Source organism: Corapipo altera, unplaced genomic scaffold (assembly GCF_003945725.1).
Source record: "Corapipo altera isolate COAL_440 unplaced genomic scaffold, ASM394572v1 112, whole genome shotgun sequence".
Classification (NCBI taxonomy): Eukaryota; Metazoa; Chordata; class Aves; order Passeriformes; family Pipridae; genus Corapipo; species Corapipo altera.
This window is the reverse complement of record NW_020884899.1, coordinates 8511431-8529528: the sequence shown is the minus strand read 5'-3', so window position 1 is coordinate 8529528 and position 18098 is coordinate 8511431. Positions and strand designations below refer to the sequence as shown.

At 40.8% G+C, this 18098-nt stretch overlaps 2 protein-coding genes across 3 annotated transcripts in view; one reads left to right on the top strand and one right to left on the bottom strand.

The window, feature by feature from the left end:
* The window catches only part of TUT4 (terminal uridylyl transferase 4), a 35661-nt gene extending 22719 nt beyond the window's left edge, over positions 1 to 12942 (top strand). Inside the window, exons 20-29 of one of the 2 annotated variants that reach the window (XM_027648848.1) lie at positions 629 to 706; positions 1081 to 1258; positions 1578 to 1625; positions 1713 to 1795; positions 3163 to 3278; positions 4917 to 5077; positions 5994 to 6091; positions 8554 to 9076; positions 11325 to 11498; positions 12510 to 12942. In XM_027648848.1, coding sequence (XP_027504649.1) covers positions 629 to 706; positions 1081 to 1258; positions 1578 to 1625; positions 1713 to 1795; positions 3163 to 3278; positions 4917 to 5077; positions 5994 to 6091; positions 8554 to 9076; positions 11325 to 11498; positions 12510 to 12601 — 1551 coding nt within the window. In that variant the 3' untranslated portion in view covers positions 12602 to 12942. The remainder of the gene's footprint in view (positions 1 to 628; positions 707 to 1080; positions 1259 to 1577; positions 1626 to 1712; positions 1796 to 3162; positions 3279 to 4916; positions 5078 to 5993; positions 6092 to 8553; positions 9077 to 11324; positions 11499 to 12509) is intronic. The other variant, XM_027648849.1, reaches the window with a different exon arrangement.
* A 1063-nt stretch (positions 12943 to 14005) lies between these two features.
* On the bottom strand, positions 14006 to 18063 carry PRPF38A (pre-mRNA processing factor 38A). The gene is made up of 10 exons (XM_027648854.1): positions 17779 to 18063; positions 17542 to 17701; positions 16904 to 17025; positions 16618 to 16703; positions 16359 to 16469; positions 15698 to 15810; positions 15169 to 15195; positions 14993 to 15090; positions 14604 to 14652; positions 14006 to 14339 (listed from the first exon to the last, which is right to left on the bottom strand). The coding sequence occupies exons 1-10, from the start codon at positions 17906 to 17908 to the stop codon at positions 14297 to 14299; spliced, it is 939 nt and encodes a 312-aa protein (XP_027504655.1). The 5' UTR covers positions 17909 to 18063; the 3' UTR covers positions 14006 to 14296.
* Between the last annotated feature and the right edge of the window lie 35 nt (positions 18064 to 18098).

Here is an 18098-nt window from a genome sequence, read left to right as displayed (position 1 = left end):
TCATGTGTGTCAGGAAACTTTATAAAGAAAATAATGTTCTGTACCTCCGTTGTATGGGTGGGGAAAATTAAAATTAGACAGCTCTCTGCCTCCTCCTGGAGACGTTCTGGAACTCCCAAGCACGTCTGAAAATGATCCCTTTTTGACTTTTTTACTTTCTGTGCAAGAGGAAAATTGGCTTAAGTGTTGCAGCTGAGACTCATAGACTTTCTTGCTGATTCTTTAGTAGTGGTTGGGAGTTGTTATTTTATTGCTACCCTGAGAGTGCATTTAAATAACAGTGGAATTTCCCCTTGGCTGTGCTAAAGTCAAAATGTAATAGAAATCATATAAAGTCTCCTTAGAGACTCTGTGGGCAAGAGGGATGTTGGAATCTTGACAAGGTAATTCAGTCATGTTTTCTTAGTTGCAAGGAACAAGTAAAAATTAAGTATCCAAATAATTGGAGAGAGGTACAGCAATAATGTAAAAAGACTTTCAAACTTTTTACCAATGGGAAATTCTGTCTGTATAAGAAGTAATGGTTAAAATATTTATATTTTTGTATTATTTTTAACAGCAAAACTCTTAAGTGTTTTATGGTGACTTGGACTTAAGAGTAGTGACTGTACCCTCTCTATTTTGGCAGATATTTGATGGCAAACAGATTCCACAGAGAATGGTGGATGGATGGAATGCTTTTTTCTTTGATGACATGGAAGAATTGGTAATATTCTAATTCCAGAAGAGTCACTAAAACTTAAACCTTGTTTTTATGGGAAAGTAATAAATTTCTAGCAGTGTAATAATATGAGTATTAAACTTCCATATCCATAATTAGAACTTCCCAAATGAGTCCCGTTTTACTGAAGTGGGTGTCTGCTTTATCTTGGTTTAAGTCATTTCTAAATAACATAAAGCAGGAAAAATACCTTTTATTCTCAAAAACAGTCCAGAATTAGTCTTAACTGTAGTGATTTAACCTTACTTTAACTAAATGAAACCAGACCATTCACGGTAGACGAACTCGTAATTAGAGAGACATTGCAGGAGAAGAAGTACTTCAGTAACTGTAGCTGCATAAGGTGTCTCCAATTGCAGAAGAAGCGTCTGCCTTCCCTTGGGAAGAACACTGAATCCCTTGGAGAGCTCTGGCTGGGCTTGCTGAGATTCTACACTGAGGAATTTGACTTCAAGGAATACGTGATCAGCATCCGGCAGAAGAAGCTGCTGACGACGTTTGAGAAGCAGTGGACGTCCAAATGCATTGCCATCGAAGGTGCTGCTCTGCTGGGTTGCCTTGCCATTAATGAGGGAGTAATGTACTCTGGTGCTGCTGATCTTTGTGGGAGGAAACTACCAGCAGTGCTTTAAAAAAAGTCCTACAGCTCCCAAAATAAGATTAGACTTATAACTTTTACTAAATGTCAGTAAATCACTCTTCTTACTGTATTATGTTTCAAAACACTCAGCACTGCTTTGCTATAGTCTACTCTGTGAATGCATTCAGAATGGAATTCTCTGCATTCAAATAAAAACAAATCTGTTGCAGCATGTATTTTCCAACACGGATTTGGTTTTCTCCCTTCTTTGCACAGATCCTTTTGACTTGAATCATAATCTCGGTGCTGGAGTCTCTAGAAAAAGTAAGCCATTAATGTCTGCTAATGATTAATCTTCTCTGAGTTGCGCCTTTTCTCTTGTTTTCTAATAACTTTGTCTTTCTTTGATAGTGACCAATTTCATAATGAAGGCATTTATCAATGGCAGAAAATTATTTGGCACCCCATTCTACCCAGCTGTTGGAAGAGAAGCTGTAAGTTTTCAGAGTTTTTAAAAACTTTAGTTTTTATTTTACTTCCCTTTGTCCACTGAATTGATGCACCCAAGGCAAATCTCTTGTATGTATTTATCAATTTGGTATGCACAATATATGGAATTATACTGCATAAAATGTACAGCTTAGTATTGGGCTCCTGCAATATAAAATTCACAGGAGTAGTTGGATGGGTGATAGGTATTTTTGGGGACAGTAAACTTAATTTGGTTTTTATTTTTAATAAAACTTCTTGTGTGATGTTAAATATTGCAGAAAACTGCAAATTTGGCTATAAAACCCAGAAACAGCTTTAGGAACTGTACTAGCTGTTTGTGTAGCTAAAGCAGACATATTCAAGAGATGTTACACTGGTTATTTTTCCAGTTGGGGATAGTAAGAGTTGCTGCTTAAGGAAGGAAAAGGATGATAATTGACCATTTTATTAACAGTTGATCTTCAAAATGTGCACAGTTAGTTGGTGTTCATGAAACATTATATTGGAGAAAGTGCTCCTCTGTGCTCCAGGGTCCAGTCATTGAGGTGTAATAGGCAACTGTATTTTTTTTTTTTAGTATGAGCAAATAAATCAGCTGGAATTAGTGCTTTTAACATCAACTTAGAAAGGTGTTTTCTAAAACAGTTTAGGGGATTTTCTCCCAGTGACTCTTAACCAGGGTTATGATTGTAATGAATTCTAAAAATCTTTTGAAAGCTTTTATTTCCCATCATCCTTCCCTGTCTTCTCTTTTCCATTTGCTTGCTTTATCTGTTTTTTTTTTCAGAGTTTGTACCTCTGTTTCAGTCTTTCAAGTAAGACAGTACTTTCACAATATTTATGTTGCTCAGAGGCTGTAAACTGTGGCCTTTGTGCTGACACACATCAGAACTGCAGCTGTCCTGAGCAAATTCCAGGGGAGGGGAGGGATACAGGTCAGTCTGCAGATGCTCCATCTGTTCCCCACCTGAGCTTTGTTCTGTCCAGGGGGATATAATCATGTCATTTGGGAAGGGACATTGGCTGCTTTGAAAAGAATTCAAGCAGTGACTCAGACACCAAAATAGATCAAACTTGCCCTCTGAGGAGCCTTTGGGGAGGTGGAAGGTAAGCAGCAAGCTGGAGCCTGGACGAGCTGTTCCACAAATTCAGCCTCTGGCCCTGAGACAAAACACCCGTTTTTAGCCCAGGCTGCTCCATGTCTCTGCAAGAGCTGCCATTATCTGGGGGAAGAAAAGGACCAGGTGTAATCCAAGAAGTAGTAATATTTAAGGAACAATAGGAGATGAAAGCTGTCCATTATGCTTCCATTTCCCACTCTTGTAAGTGAATGGTTTATATATTTTATCTGTCTGATGTGTTTTTATAGGAATACTTTTTTGACTCAAAAGTGCTGACAGATGGGGAATTGGCACCCAATGACAGATGTTGTCGTGTCTGTGGAAAAATTGGTCACTACATGAAAGACTGTCCAAAGAGGAGGAGGTGAGTAATATAGAAAGCTATCATAAAATCTTTGAGATTCAATCAGAAAAGATTTAGATATTTGAAGATTTAATGGAAGTGAAAAAAAATCATTGAATTGAAGAGAAAATCAAAGCTTCATATCTGATCTTCAATTTCCCATCCTTTCTTAAGACAGTTTCTGATCATCTCTTTAAATCTTAGAGTGCTTATGCAAGCACACACAGAGTAAAATCAAGTCTATAATATGTTAATATGTAGTCAAGCTTAACTTAAAATTTAGATCACTAAATTATCTTTTCATAGTGTAAACATTCAGATGGAGGCCATATTACCTGGCTGCACAGTTTGTCATGTATTAAAATGGACTTCTTGTTGTGATCATGTTCAGAAGACAGTGTTGAATTTGAATTGTTCTATAGATCTGATAACATACATCTGCAAGAGAGGTAAAAGTTCATTTATTCAACTCCAGGAATAGTTAATATGTACAGAGTTAAGGTGCGTTTCTGTAACATCGTATCGGTGCCAGTCACTTGGTGATCTCCCACTTGTACATTAATCTCATTCATTAATTTTGGATCCAGAACTCCTCCAAAAAGAGTCCCCAGTACCTGCAGGTTGGTATCTCCAGAGAGAGTTTAGCAGGAATTGACAGAGAATGTGCCTTCCTCTCATTTTTACAGCTTTGCATTTTTAATGACCCATTCAGTGTAGGTTGTCTGACTCCTCCTAAAACCTATTGAAGCCCTTAGAGTGCAGATTACAGTCTGGGCTTTTTTCATGTGCTCCTTATTGTCAGTTGTGTGCTCCGTAATTCTTTAAAGGATTCTTGGTCTCTTCCCACTACAAAGTCCTTATTTTCCAGCCTTTTGTTCAGTCATCAGAGTTCAAGATACATGAATGTGGACTATAACTCTGAGGTCACAGGTGGACTATTTCTTTCAGCTGCTCTCTGAACAAGCACTAGCACATTGAATTGCATCACTTTTTTCCCCTACATCTGCCTCAGGAAAAGAAGTTGTGATCTGTTCTTCACACAAACTGCTATTATAGCACAGTTACACAGAATCTCTGTCAAATTGTATATACAGCTCACAAAATAATATTAATATGTAACAATCCTACAGTTACCTTGTGGAAAAAGACCTTTACTTCTTGTCTTGGTTCCTGATCCCTAGTCTTCTCCTGTTGTATTAGTACAGAGTGTTTGAAAGAACTTTGGTCCTTTCTTTCACATTCTGTCTAGACTCAGACACTCTTGTAGAGAAATATGTCCTCTCCAGTCAGGGGGAGGTTGTATCTACAAGGTCACTTGTTTTGGGTATATTCTGACTCAGTGGCATTGCTGCATAGAACTACTCCCAAGCTACCTGGCAGGCTAAGCCTGCTTAACTGCAGGCATAGTTCTGCACTAATACAGTCAGACAGCTTTGGGACAAGTCTGAGGAGCTTCTAAGTTCGTTAAGTTTATACAAACAGGTTGTTAACCAACCCAGAATCCAAAAGTGTTTTTCTGGGATTCCTGAGATATTTGTGTTCTGGTACAGCTGTTGGTTGTGTAACCATTTCCTTTGAACATACCAATGTAACAACTCCACCGGGATTTGGGTCTGTGTGTGTGGTTTGGTGATATTGCTAATACAAATTATTCTTCAGGTTGAAGAAAAAGGAGAATGAGAAAGATGATGAAAAAGAAGTGAAAGAAGATGACAGAGAAACAAGAGAGAAAAGGTGTTTCATCTGTGGGGATGTGGGTCATGTTAGGAGAGATTGTCCTGAATTCAAACAGACCCGTCAGAGAAACAACAGCGTGCCAGGTAAGTTAGTTTGTGTTGTTAGTCTAATTTGAAAGTTCTGAGATCCGTTTTCTCTACATTTTTGTACAGACCTGGTAATTAGCCTAAAAAAAATCTTGCAACTAATATTTTCAGTCATTGGTTTTAGTCTAAGAGTTGCTTTTCTTCAAGGGGAGTAATGTCTTCTGAAGTACAGGAGACATTACTTTGCACGGGTGGTAAAACTGTACTCAGCAGTAAGTATAGTGGACTTCAGGGTATGGCATTACCTGTCTGCCACTCACACTGGATGCATTTAGAAGTAGTAGTAATAATAATAATTGAATGCATTTCCTCTTCCAAATGTTTCTCAAATGTTAGCTAATCCTCCACCGTCTGTGAGAGGTAAGTAAATGTATTTTCACCAAAAATCACCAAAAAAGTGTACAGGTGAATTAGGAGGCTAGATCCAGCTTTCCAATTCCTGATAGTACTTAGAGACTGGCTAATTGCAAACCCATTCAACTTAGACCCTTAGGTGCCTGTGCTACTTGAGAAAGTAGAGAAAGCATTCGTAAATGAACTTCAGAGGGAACCTTGCATCTTTTCTGTGTCCTGTTATCCTTTACTCTTTTTTTTCCTTTACTTTCTTTGCCTGAAAGTTTCTGCTGTTGCTATTTAAAATGCCACTGCTTACAATAGTAGTGTGGAAACCCACCTGATAGCAAAGTGAACCTTGTTCATGCTAGAATTTGTTGTACTCAGAAATAGATTTTGTGTTTAGCTGCTGTACCTGTTAGTGTTTTCTGTTGCCAGTAGAGGGACAGATTTTTGCTTAAAGGAGAGGTTCAAGTGATTTATTTACTCTGTCACATGAGTTATTGCTGCCCCCCAGTTCTGTTCATTCTGTGTCACCTGTAACCTGTGGTTTGTATTGACACTTTTGTTCCCTGCTCAGGCACCCAGCTGGTCCGGAGCATGGTGAATTCCCAGCTGGTGGCCGTGAGCCAGCAGCAGGTGGAGCGGCCCCTGCGCACGAGACAGTCCTCGGAATGTGTAAGTTCAATGAGCTGGGGGTTGGAGTGAGCTGGAGCAAACCAGCCATGCTGGGAACAGCTTGGTGTGTATTTCCTCAGATTCTGGCCTTCATAATGACAACATTGCACTCTGCCACTTCATGAAACTTTGGTTTGTAACAGTGTCTCTTGGAGAGCATTTATGGCTTTTCAATGTGGAAACTTCATAGTCAAAATTCACATGAGATATCTTGCAATTCTGAAAGGACAGATTTAAAATAGGAAGCCTTTCCAAGTCGTGTGTTTAGTTATTCTGACAGTGTTCTAGAGCTACTGAGGGAGGTAAAGCATAGCTCATTGCTGACATACTGGAGACTGAGGGTAGTGACAACCATGACTCCATAGTTTAGGAGGACTGTCTTAAAAGGACTGTCATGGACAGACAGGAAACTCAGATGCATCAGACTTCAATCAAAAGTCTGCCAGAGCACACTAGAACCACAAGCAGAACAAAGGGGAAATTTTTTGTAGTTTCATCTTAGAATTTGTTCAAGTCTCTGTAGAACTACATAAAATATGTTTAACCTACTTCTAAGTGTAGATGGCTAGCAGAGGGTATTTGAGCAAATACAGCTGCTGGCATTTAATTTTTGGAGTACAGAATACAGCAGAAATTCAGTTGTTTTAAGCTTTTAGTCTCAGAAACATATGCCTGCTAATGAAGCAGGCAAGTAAGCAAACAGTAATCAGGGCTGCTGATCTCGAATGCTCTAATTGATCAGCAAACATTTATTGGAATGTTGGCTCCAGTAACAGACACCTTATGACATTATTTTTACTATAATAATATGGTATTAAGGAGGGATTGATACAGCCCTAATTTAAGTGAAGGGCTGAACACGTCACAGGAGAATTTTTTTTGGAGCCTTGTATTTCTTCTTGGGAAATTGAAGCTGGATATGTGGGTGCACATACAGGCAGACACATGTGCACTGGATCTACTGCTTGTGCACATTCTTGTGTCCCCTGAATGTCATTGACTCTCCTTGTGTTGCATGGTTGTCATTTGGCCAGGATTTCTTGATGAATATGTGCTGTGCAGGAATTGTTTGAGGAGAATGGGAAGGGGGAATATTAGTGAAGCAAGAGGTAGAGAATAGGAAGCAGATCAAGAGGCTGGAGCTTAACACTCTTCCAGTCCTGCTGCTGATGTGGCCAGTGCATGCTTGTGGTGGGTTAATGTTTTCAGGAAGGCTGTATCTGTGCATGTACTTTATTTTTATAGCATTTAAACTGTTAAACTGGTGGTCATCTTTCAAATCCCAGTTTTACCTTCTCTTCCTGTTTTGATAGAAAGGTATAGAAGGCACTCACACAGGGACAGTTGGAATAGCAGCAGGGAGCAATCCCAGCTTCTGGGCTTTTTCCCAGGCACAGACACAGAGCATGCTGCTAGAAGGAATGCTCTGGCATGGGGAAGTCCTGCAGACCTCTGGTCATTGGAGAAAAGTGACTGCCAGTTTAAATGGACAGGAGAGCAGTCATGGATAGGGACAAGCTGCAGAGACCTTTAACTTGAGGTGTTTGACAGCAGCTGAGGCACTTGGAGCTTGGCTGGGTGCTGTAGTCGATGGAGAGAAGACTCAATCTTGGAGGGAGAATGAGATCTGAGATTCAGGTAATCCTCTCTGGTTTAGGTACCTGTCTGTCATTTGACTGCCTCTTTGGAGGCACGTATCTTATGCCATCAGCATCTTGTCTCAGTGCTTAGAAACAGATTTAGTTAATCCAGATATTGGTATTAAATATTGGCAGATAAATTGGGGAACTCTTTTCTCAGCCACTCCAGTTCTTGAAGTGCTTCCTTTAGTTGCAATTCCAAACAGATGAAATGGCCTCGTGCCTGTTTCTTTTGCTGATAAAGGAAAAGCTTTGCAAGAGTTCTGCCAAGGCTGTAATAATTGATATTTCTGTGCCTTTAGCCATGGCCTAACATCAGGTTATGAAGGCTGAAACTGGGTTTTTGGAATTTGCGTTTCTTCTTTAACAGATTTTAAAAATTGGAAAAAATAGTAGGAGCTTTGGAATTACTTAAACTGTGTGTAGTAATAAGAACCATTCTATTTAGAAATAAGGTAATTAGTTAATGAGATTCTGGGTTGTAGTAAATAAGTAGGGTGGGGAAGACACTAATTAAAAATCAGAAACAGATGTGTGAGTAGTCTAATGACAAGCTTGGGGCTAATGTTTGCTCAGAATGATGTTTCTCATGGTGGGATGTGCCACATTAACAAATCAAATTATCTGCTGGTGAAAATCAGTGTCAGTGGAACTGCACACTTACTGAAACCAGCAGGAACTTGGGTGCAGTGTTTGGGGTGTTGCTGGGGAGGGCTTTGCCTTTTTTATGAATAGTCTAATACAGTGGATGCTTATTAAAGAAAACCATCGTTAAATAAGTAGTGAACTAATCAGAAATGCATTTTTTTTTTTCCCCTCCAGTCTGATTCGCATCAATCATCTTACTCTCCACAACCTCAGCAGTTTACCCAGAACTCCTCTCAGCCAGCCTCCATTAACCAGACTCAACCACAATCAATATCCCAGTCTAAGCATGTTCCACAGCCACAGCAGGGTGCACAGCCACCCCATCAGGTCCAGCTGCCTTTGTTTAACTTTCCCCAATCTCCCCCAGGTCAGTATTCCACCTTGCATAACCTGGGACTGCTTCAGATGCACCATCACCAAATTCAGCTTCCCAACACTTCTTGGCCCATTCATGGGCCTGTTATTCACTCTGCACCGGGTAACCCTCCTCATTCTACAAATGTTCCATTTTCTATGAGATCTGGCAGCAGCAGCACCACAAATAACCAGAGCAGTGTAAGCTTGAATGATCCCAGTATCATCTTTGCACAGCCTGCTGCCAGGCCCATGGGAATCCCCAGCACTTCTCATGAGGGACACTGGCACAATCCTGTGACTCCAAACTCACTGGTGAACAATGGCACTGTGGGGAATTCAGGTAACTCTTCTCTGTTGTATCAAACCTCTCGCACTTTGTGTACCAGTGTTAAGTGTTACAGAAACAGCTAACTCTTGCAACTTTTTTTAAATATGATGCTTAAGAAACTAAACCTTTACCTTCAGTGTCTTAACATTTTCATAGGAAAAAAAAATTAGCCAGGTTCTGGCTAAACTGTGACTTCTAAGCATTGGTCCTGTCTGCCCTTATGGCTGTGCAACAATGAGAAATCCTGCATTCAACTGAGAAATGTCCTAATTGTTGTTTGAGTCTAAAGCACATTGCTGTGAATATGCTGATAAATAATGGGTTTGTTGTGTCACAGAATCATAGAAACATTAAGGTTGGAAAAGGCCTCTAGGATCAGTATGTTGTTACATAGTTTATTAGATAAATGCCGAGACTGCAACCAGGAACTTAGAGACTGGTAGGATTATAGCTGTGCAAGTTGAATTATTGCCTCCTTGCATTTAGGACAATATCACATCATCTTATCCATCCTTTGTTCCTAGAGTTTATCCTGCCATATTCAACTTCCATAATCTCTGTGTCGATTCCTGAAAATACATATTCCTGCAACAAGTGGGCAACAGCCTCTCGCCTCATAGCTAAGACAAGTGTGTTTGAGGCTGAGAAAAAACAGTATATAATAATTACAGCTCATTCAGTTTTCTCTGCAACATGAACTGTGGCAGCCCCTAAATTTTAACTGTTATCTGTAGATCATGATAATGGTCTCCTGATTTTATTCTGAGTGTGTAGCTCTTCCTGTGTTTAAAGAAAACACATCCATCATACAACATAGTGGTGCAGTTCTTCACAAGGAGGAAATTCTGAGTCTCCTGCCCAGCCCTTCTCTCACTAATAAGGTGATTAACAGCAACAAGAGATTTTCAGCTGAGTTAACACTGTTGAGTGAGGAGTAATTCACCAATGAGTGTCAAATACATGTTAAGGTGCTGGAGATACATGGTTTTCTATTCAAAGCTTTGTGGGGAATATATTTTAGAGGATACAGAAACTGCTACCCATGTGTTTTCTGTGTCTTCAGTGTGCTGTGTCCCTCCCTCTCCATTTCTGATCTTAGTTCTCTGTCCATGCTTGTCTGTCCCCTTCTGCACATCCACCCCAGCTTTGACTTTTTCTCAGGCAGCTCCTTCCAATCCAAGTCTCCTTGCCCAGGTGGCTGCCTTCTTTCAGACAAGCTCCACAAATTCTAGTTTCTTCTCCATTCTTCAGTTTTCTTGTGCTGTCAGTCACAGTAATTTTTTTCCCATCCCTCATCTTCCACCTATTTCCAACCTCATCACACTCCTTTAACTACTTCCCAGTCACGGTATTTCTCCTCTTTGTATTTAATCAGTTTTATTTCCTTTTTGGCTTAGCTGCCACTAAGGTGAGGTCACTGGGTGGATGCACAGTAGAGATGAGCTGTCTCCTCTCTCTTTGGTTTGGTTTCTTACTTGTCTTGGGACAATTTAAGAACAGTAAGATTTTGGAAGCTTGGTCTTGGCTCACATAACCTTGACTTGGAAGGAGCTACTTAAATTTTCTTTTCAGTAGACAACTGATCACAAGTAGGATCATTAGAAGTTTCAGACAGACAACTTTTTTTCGTGCATACTCCAGAGCTACACCTCATGTTGTGTGCCCTGCCTCCTTGGATGCTTGATTTCTCATCCCTAATGTTGCAGTGATACTGGAATTTTCAATGGAATAGCTTACAAACTTTGGAAATAAGTACACAAATTATATTTTTAAAAATCAATTTTAATAAATTTTGATATTTTTAAAAATCAATTTTAAGTTGGTCTGATGATCTAGATAGCAAGTTTCTTAAGCATATAGGTATTAGTAAAATTTCAGTGTACATCTGAGAATTATTTCTTGCAGTAGGATAACAGCTTTCATGTCAGTGGATATTTATTTGTGTGGGATCAGGCAGTAGTGACATTGTTCAGACCTTGTATTTTCATCATGAGAATGACATAGGAATAATGAAATCGTAGGTCTTGATTTTAATACTGATTCATCCTCTGTCTTCCTCCCCAATAAATTCTATTATAGCGAATAATGAAGTAATTTAGGTGGTAATTTTTATTGATGTACATTTAAAAGAAAAGTAGCACATCAGACTAATCACATTAAGTCCCCTGCAAACTGTTATTTAAGATGTAAATTGTATTTGTGACTTACTGTTTAATTATTTCAACTTGCAATGTGCTTTTCCCTTTCAATTGAAAAATAGATCAGGGTTTCCAAGGACAGTTTGGTAAAATGAACCCTCCTTCTGTCCCTTGGGACCATGGGACCCCTACCCATTTTCCTCTCCTCCGAGGAGCGTGGCCTTACAATATGCCTCAGAACTACATGCAGCAGGGAAATGCCAGCTACCCACCGAACAAACCTTTCTACCCTCAAGGTACTAGAACTAGTATGTGCATCCACAGCTCATGCAACATGTCTCTGTACTGTCTCAAAGGCTTTCAAAGCCAAGGAATCATGTTTCACTTGCTAGGCTCCCTGGAACCATAATGAATCCTAGAGTCAAATCAGCGCTTCGGCTTCCTCGAGGGATGGATGGAAATCCTTGTGGGAGGGAAGGGTTAAATCAAAATCTGAAATCCGAGCCAGTTTGCAGTGTGGTGCACTTCTGGCCTCTTCTTCCTTTGCTGCTATCTCACTGTAGAGTCACCTCTGCCTCAACAGAGGTTAAGATGATTGGCCCCTGAGCATGTTAAAAATATGAAGAAATATTTGTCCTAATTAATTTTATTTGGCTTTTGTGCCTTGCTTTGTGGAATGACTTACATAGATAGAAACTTGCAAGACCATAGAATAATTTGAGGTCGAAAGGGGCTTCTGGAGGTTACCTAGTCCAGCCCATCTGCTGTCAAAGTTAGATCAGGTTCAGTTAGTCAGGGTACTCTGAAGGAGTGACTTTATCTCAGCTCTTTCTGATGCCAGTGAAAGGTAAAGGTGTTCAGCATCTGGCAGGACTGGGAAGGTTTCTAGGAAAAAGACCTCCACTACAAGAGAAACGATGCCCAAATTTGCCTTGGAGGATTTGCAGTTACATGTTGCTGGGTCACCTGCTATTAAATGAGATACTGGTGCAAATCCATTTCGAAAATCTAATCTACTGGCTGTAGCAGGGTTTCCAAGTGAAACCTAAATTTATCTAAAATCCTCAAGTTATTTCTCTTAAATATATGATGTAATGCAGCAAAATGATGTATTCATAATTCTTAGGGAATTTTGGAGATAGGATTAAAGTAATAGTGCATTGTCCCATTAAATGGGTTAGTTAATGATAGCATTTGTGTCAGTCTAGTAAATGGCTTTATTTCTAGGTTAGATTAGTACACTGAATGTAGCCAAGCACTGTTAAATGTTGGATTTGCTGAAGTAACTGTGATCCATTTTCTTTTAGCTGGTCCACTGATGCAGAGTAACCAGCGTTTCCCGCTTCTGTCTCAAGGACACCCACACTTGAATCTGAATTACATTCAACAGAAAAAGTGAAATTCAATGGGATTGTGGGTGGGTGGGGGGAGGGGAGGAAAAAATTCAGGTTCTGATTTAAAATCTTAATGCAACATGTTTAGATACAAGATTATTTAAGACTGTTTTTAAACTGTATCATTTGTACATAGATATGAACTATAGTTTTTACTAGTATCACAAAACTGAGTGATACAAATTTCATCTATTTTATTACCCTATTTTTAAGGGGAATCGTGTTTTGTTTTATCTTGATAAACTGTAAAGAGAGAGAATTTTTAAAATTAAGTTCTTTATTTTCTATTAGCTGTATTCATACTTTGGTTGCTTCAGACTTTATATATATTGTTCTAAAAAAAAAATAAAATTAGAAGGGGATTTCATGTGTTTAAAAATTTGTCACTTCTATTCTTTACAGAACTATGTAGTGCCAAAAAACTTTTTAAAAGAAAAATAAAACTGCAAAAAAAGGCCATAAAACTTTTTACTCTTCCCTATTTGTATGCATGCTTGCTTTAACTGGAATTAAGAAAGTAAAATAACAAAAATGGCTTAAATTTAAGGATCTTAGAAAGATGAGCATCTTAAACATGTCATACAAGCAGTAGACCTGTCTTGTAAATTCCTGAGGGAAGAGCACACCTGCTTTTCTGTTAATTATCTTTGCAAAATAATATGCAGATACTCTGGAAAATTCATGCTGTACTGGGAAGTAATCTTGAAGAGGACTTTCCATAAATTCACTGGGTGTACTCCTTCAGTTGTCAGGATTAACTTGGCAATGTATGAGAATCCCAAAGCCCTAAATGCAGGGATAAACCTGCCAGTCCCTGCTCCTGAAACAAAGCTGTCAATAATGATGTGGTACACAAGGGCTTAACAACTGATTTCCTGTAATACAGAATTAAATGTAGTAAAATGAGAATTATAATTTCAGCAAGACCTTAATTATTTTACATTTAAAAAACAGGCACGTGCCAATGCTGACTTGATTCAGAGAAGGTAGACCTGAGCATCAGTGTCATATTCAGGGAGGCCACAAACTATGCTCAACATAGTGGTTTGCCACCTTTAAATATATTGCACTTCTTGCACCAAAAGAATTAAGCACTTTGTACTACTTGAACCCTCTAAATTGTCTGAGAGGCAGCAGAAGCAGCAGATTAACCTGAGGGTGATTTTTACAAAGGAACCTGTGACAGCTGCGTGTTGGAGAGCAGTTCTGTAAACTCACTGGATTTTGACAGTCTTGCTTCCTCACCTATGCTGGAGCTCTGAGATAGCTCAGGGCTGGTGGCTCTGCAGTGTCTGGGACTGGAACAGACACTTCCGTGGCAACTGAACACAACACCTTGATTTGAGAATGAAGCAGCTTCAAACAGGGAACATCTAAACACAGTATTACAAAAGAAACAGCCAGGAGCCTTGAAAGACAAACCTTTTTTATTGCTCTTCACTTGCTTTTATGGGTCTCAAGGAATACAATTTAAAAAATCCTCAAATTCTATCACAAGGATGACTAACTCACTACATAAAAAATATCCTTAACTTCCTTTTAATAAAAAAATCCTAACAGAAAACAAGACTTGCACAAGAGAATGACTGAAGAAATGGGCTGCTAAAGCAGCCAGTACAGATCCAGCTGTCCCATAAAGCAGACAGGACAGCATTAGACTGCAGTTCAAGGTCCTTAAACTGTGTGCTGGGTTTAGTTTGTCATTCATTCCCTCGACGACTCTTTTTGTGACTTTTCTTAGATCTGAAACAGAAAAACAAAGCTCTCTGACACAGTACTAGTAATACTAGTAATTCATTTGAAAGACCAAGGTGAGCCTTAGCAGTAAGGGGTGTTTTCTGCAGTCAAATATGGATGGTGTGACTTGAACTACGACACTGAGAAAAGTACTCAGTGAAATACTAGATCTCCAACACTGTAAAGCCACCTTCAATCTCCAAGATTAAATGACAAGTAAGAGCTGCTACAGCAATACAGATACCCTTAAGAAATAGGTCAGGCCTTTACCTTTCAGGTGATTTGGAATGACTTCTGTGTCTGTGACTTCGGTGATGCCCTGTGAGATAAAAAGGTACAGTTACTTCCACAGGCCCCAGAATTCTTTTTTGTTTGCCAATGCAATCTGCTCCTAGTGACCAAGTGTGCTAGATAATGGCAGAACAACCCTAGCCTTAATTAGGCACTCAAGTTAACCTCCTGGCAGTTATGTGAAAACTTGCTCAAGGCAGTTTTATGTGCATTAAAGGAGTTCTCCAGCTGTGCTTTCATATAACCAGCACTTCTGTCAGCCAGATTAAGCACTGATGCTATGTCTTGATACCATGACACATTTTTCTTGCAGTGAATGTTCTCCTGATAAAGACCTGCCAGAGTTAATCTCCAAGTGACAGAAATACCTGGAGATTTAGATCTGGATCTGTGGCGCCTTTCCCTGGACCTGCTCCGGTGCCGTCTCGGGCTTTTGCTGCGATGCCTCTCCCGGCGCGGTGATGGGCTGAGAGAGAGACGCTTGTAAGAGAGCTGTGCTAAAAATGCACACGTTCTAAGATTAAATAACAGAATAAAACACTACCTTCTTCTCTTTGGAGAGCGACTTCGCCTGCAATTGGGGGAGAAAAGCAAAAATTACTAAAAATCATTAGCAGAACCAGCTGTTTTATTTCCCACATCCTCCGGCAACAGCACCAGGGCCTCCCGTACCCCTGTTAGTGTGTGCTTGGCCTGCTTTTGAACTGGCCCACGCAGTGAGCAAGGGAGGTTAGTGATGAGTTTTTCCTGGCTTATTATCAGTAAGAGAAATTACCAGGATTTTCTCTGCAGCCTCTGGCATACATGAAAACAAAGCACTTGTGTCTCCTTAACATCCTCACTGCATTGTCAAATTCAGCTAATGCTGGCCAGAAAATTCAGGAGTTACTGAAGGACTGGAGAAACAGGCAGAGGGGTTGAGTGTGGCTGTGCACTGCAACTCCTTACTTTAGGAAGCAGCTAAAGGAATTGGGATGTGTGAGAGGTTCTGGCTGAACTGCCACCTTCACCTCTGTGCTCCAGCCACCTGCAGTAGAATAGGTGAAAACAATGCTCAGGAAGAGTCACATCACCTCCTTGGAGACCTGCTCCTGCTGCGCCTGTACCGCACAACGGGAGATCTGCGGGGTTTGTCCAGGTCTCTGTATCCCCTGCGGCGGTGGTCAGGAGATGGTATTCGTTCCAGCTGCAAACAAGGAGGGAGCAGGTTCTCTTAAGTCTTGTTTCATCAAGGTTTTTAGCTCTCAGTAAATATTTTTGAACAATTAATATAAATTACAAAAGTCATGCAGTCAAGCTTGCCCCTTCTCAGGTATCTCATGTGAGTGGTTCTGCCTAAACCTGCCCACTGGAAATTAAAACAGCCACTTCTCACACTGTTGATTCTGAAGAACTACAGCAGCAGTGACAGTGATGGTCATAATAACTTTCATCATAACCTTCAGCTCTTTCCACTACACATATATGTAAAACAATTTACCTGAAATATGTTTAAACACACAACAGATCCAGATTTGTGAACTTCAGGAGACAAAAAAGCTTAACACAGAGCATTCAAGAACTGCTTCAGGATCTAACAAATCCTCACAAGCTGCTTATATGAAAATATTTTAAGGGGGGAGATAAGAGTTGCCAGCAGCCTCCTGGTGCCTCCCCTCAAATATTTATTGTAGACCATAAAGTGTTCTAAAGTGGTTCAGCTTTAACTATCCCTTTCCAAAATAGTTCACCAACCTTTTCATCTTCCTCTTCTTCCTCCTCACTAGATTCTACATCATCCATGTCTTCTTCCAGAGCACTAACACGAGGCTCGAGTTGCTCAGCTTCTTCCAGAACATACCGTTTCTAGGAGAAATGGCAACTTTATCCAACATAACCCAAGTAAGAACAAACACCTGAGGAGGCATCCATAGCTTATACAACAAGCCAGTAACTGATACAGCTACTGAACCTGATGCAGTTAAGAATTCCATAGCCATCTACTTTCCCCAACCTGCAGTCGAGGCAGAATGATATCGCACACACGTTCCTCATGGAGCAGCTCGTCAATGAACTCATCCACGTGCATCAGCTCAAATTCTGAGGGTGAAAAACAGCATTTAAGAGACAAGGTTAGAGGCTAGAGTAAAGATGAAACACTCCAGACAATTTATGTCAAGTGGGCTGGTTATACCACAATTGTTTAAGTTTATATTGCTAAACAGAACATTTACTTTTATCTAGCATGATAGCTGAACAAACGAGTTACTAAGAAAACACAGCTAAGTAGGAGTTCTTACCCCCATTTCTGTTCTGACTCTTTATTTTTCTATAGTCGTTGTATAGTGGTTCCAGGTACTTGTAGCAGTCGATGGCAGTGCCTGTCAGCCTCATGTACAGTGCTCCAAGCATTCGGACATACCTGGAAAGGAAACCTCCTCATGGACCTGGGCTTTTGGCACAGTTATCAGTTTGGATAAAAGAAGAGTTTTTCCCCTAAGTTTCTGAGGAGAATCAGTACACTAAATAGAATACACAGCCATTTAAATTTCCTCCTTCACATGTTCAAATTTATGAAAAATACGTGTAGGCAAGTGCGTGTATGTGTGTGTATATATACATAAATAAAAGGTCTGTATGGGTGTATCATCACTGATAAAGATGAAAGAAATACCGAAGAAAAAATTAGATTAACGTGGCTCCCTTACTGTACCTTGTTGCACGTACTTCAAGCAGATGCACATACCGCGAGTGCAAGCCACTCTAAATACAAATGACAAGGTGAGCAGTTTCAAAAGCAAGGGGAAAGACTTGGTTTTGAGCAAGTTTATCAGGGCCCAATAAAAGCTAAACCCTGCACTGAGGTATTCCCCGCTGTTTTGGATAGATACTCATTACAACAGCACAAAATAACGGGAAAAATCGTGCTACAACTTACTTGAAGTCCTCGTTTTTTATGAACTCCACGATGATGTCCTTCTCGGGCTGGATCTGCAGCATCTTCAGCGTCAGGCACAAGAAGGGCGTGGGCTTGATGTTCCCTCCATAGACCCCCCCCACGTACTTCAGCTCCATGGCCTTGTCCACCACCAGCTCGGCTGCGACAGGGACGGGACAGGCCGTCAGCAGCAGCTCCCGCCGGGCCCCCCGGCCCGCCCCGGCCCGCCCGCCATACCCGTGAGGCCGAAACACTCCTCCTTCCAGTACTTGGACTCGTAGATGCGTGTGCGGATGATCTTCTCCACCAAGTACTGCGGGTTGGTGCCGTGGATGCTGTGCGCGTCCTTCACCGTGCGGTTAGCCATGGTCGCGGCTGCACAGCCCCGCTCCCAGCCCCGAGCTCAGCCTCGAACTCCGAACTCCCCTCCCCTGAGGGGTTCAGGCACCTTCCGCCTCCGGGGCGCGGCCACCGGCCGCCATCTTACCTGCGGGCAGCCCGCCACAAACATGGCGGCGCCTCCGCTCGTCCCGTGCGCGTGCGCGGTCGGGGGGCGG

Excerpts from the sequence above, each read along its gene's own strand:
- PRPF38A (XM_027648854.1), bottom strand. The coding sequence starts at position 17,908 with ATGGCTAACCGCACGGTGAAGGACGCGCACAGCATCCACGGCACCAAC. Across the intron at positions 15,811-16,358 it reads AAGAAGAGGAAGATGAAAAG|CTGGAACGAATACCATCTCC; the intron begins GTTGGTGAACTA and ends CCTTGTTTGCAG. Across the intron at positions 14,653-14,992 it reads ATCCAGATCTAAATCTCCAG|GGCATCACCGAAGTCACAGA; the intron begins GTATTTCTGTCA and ends TTTATCTCACAG.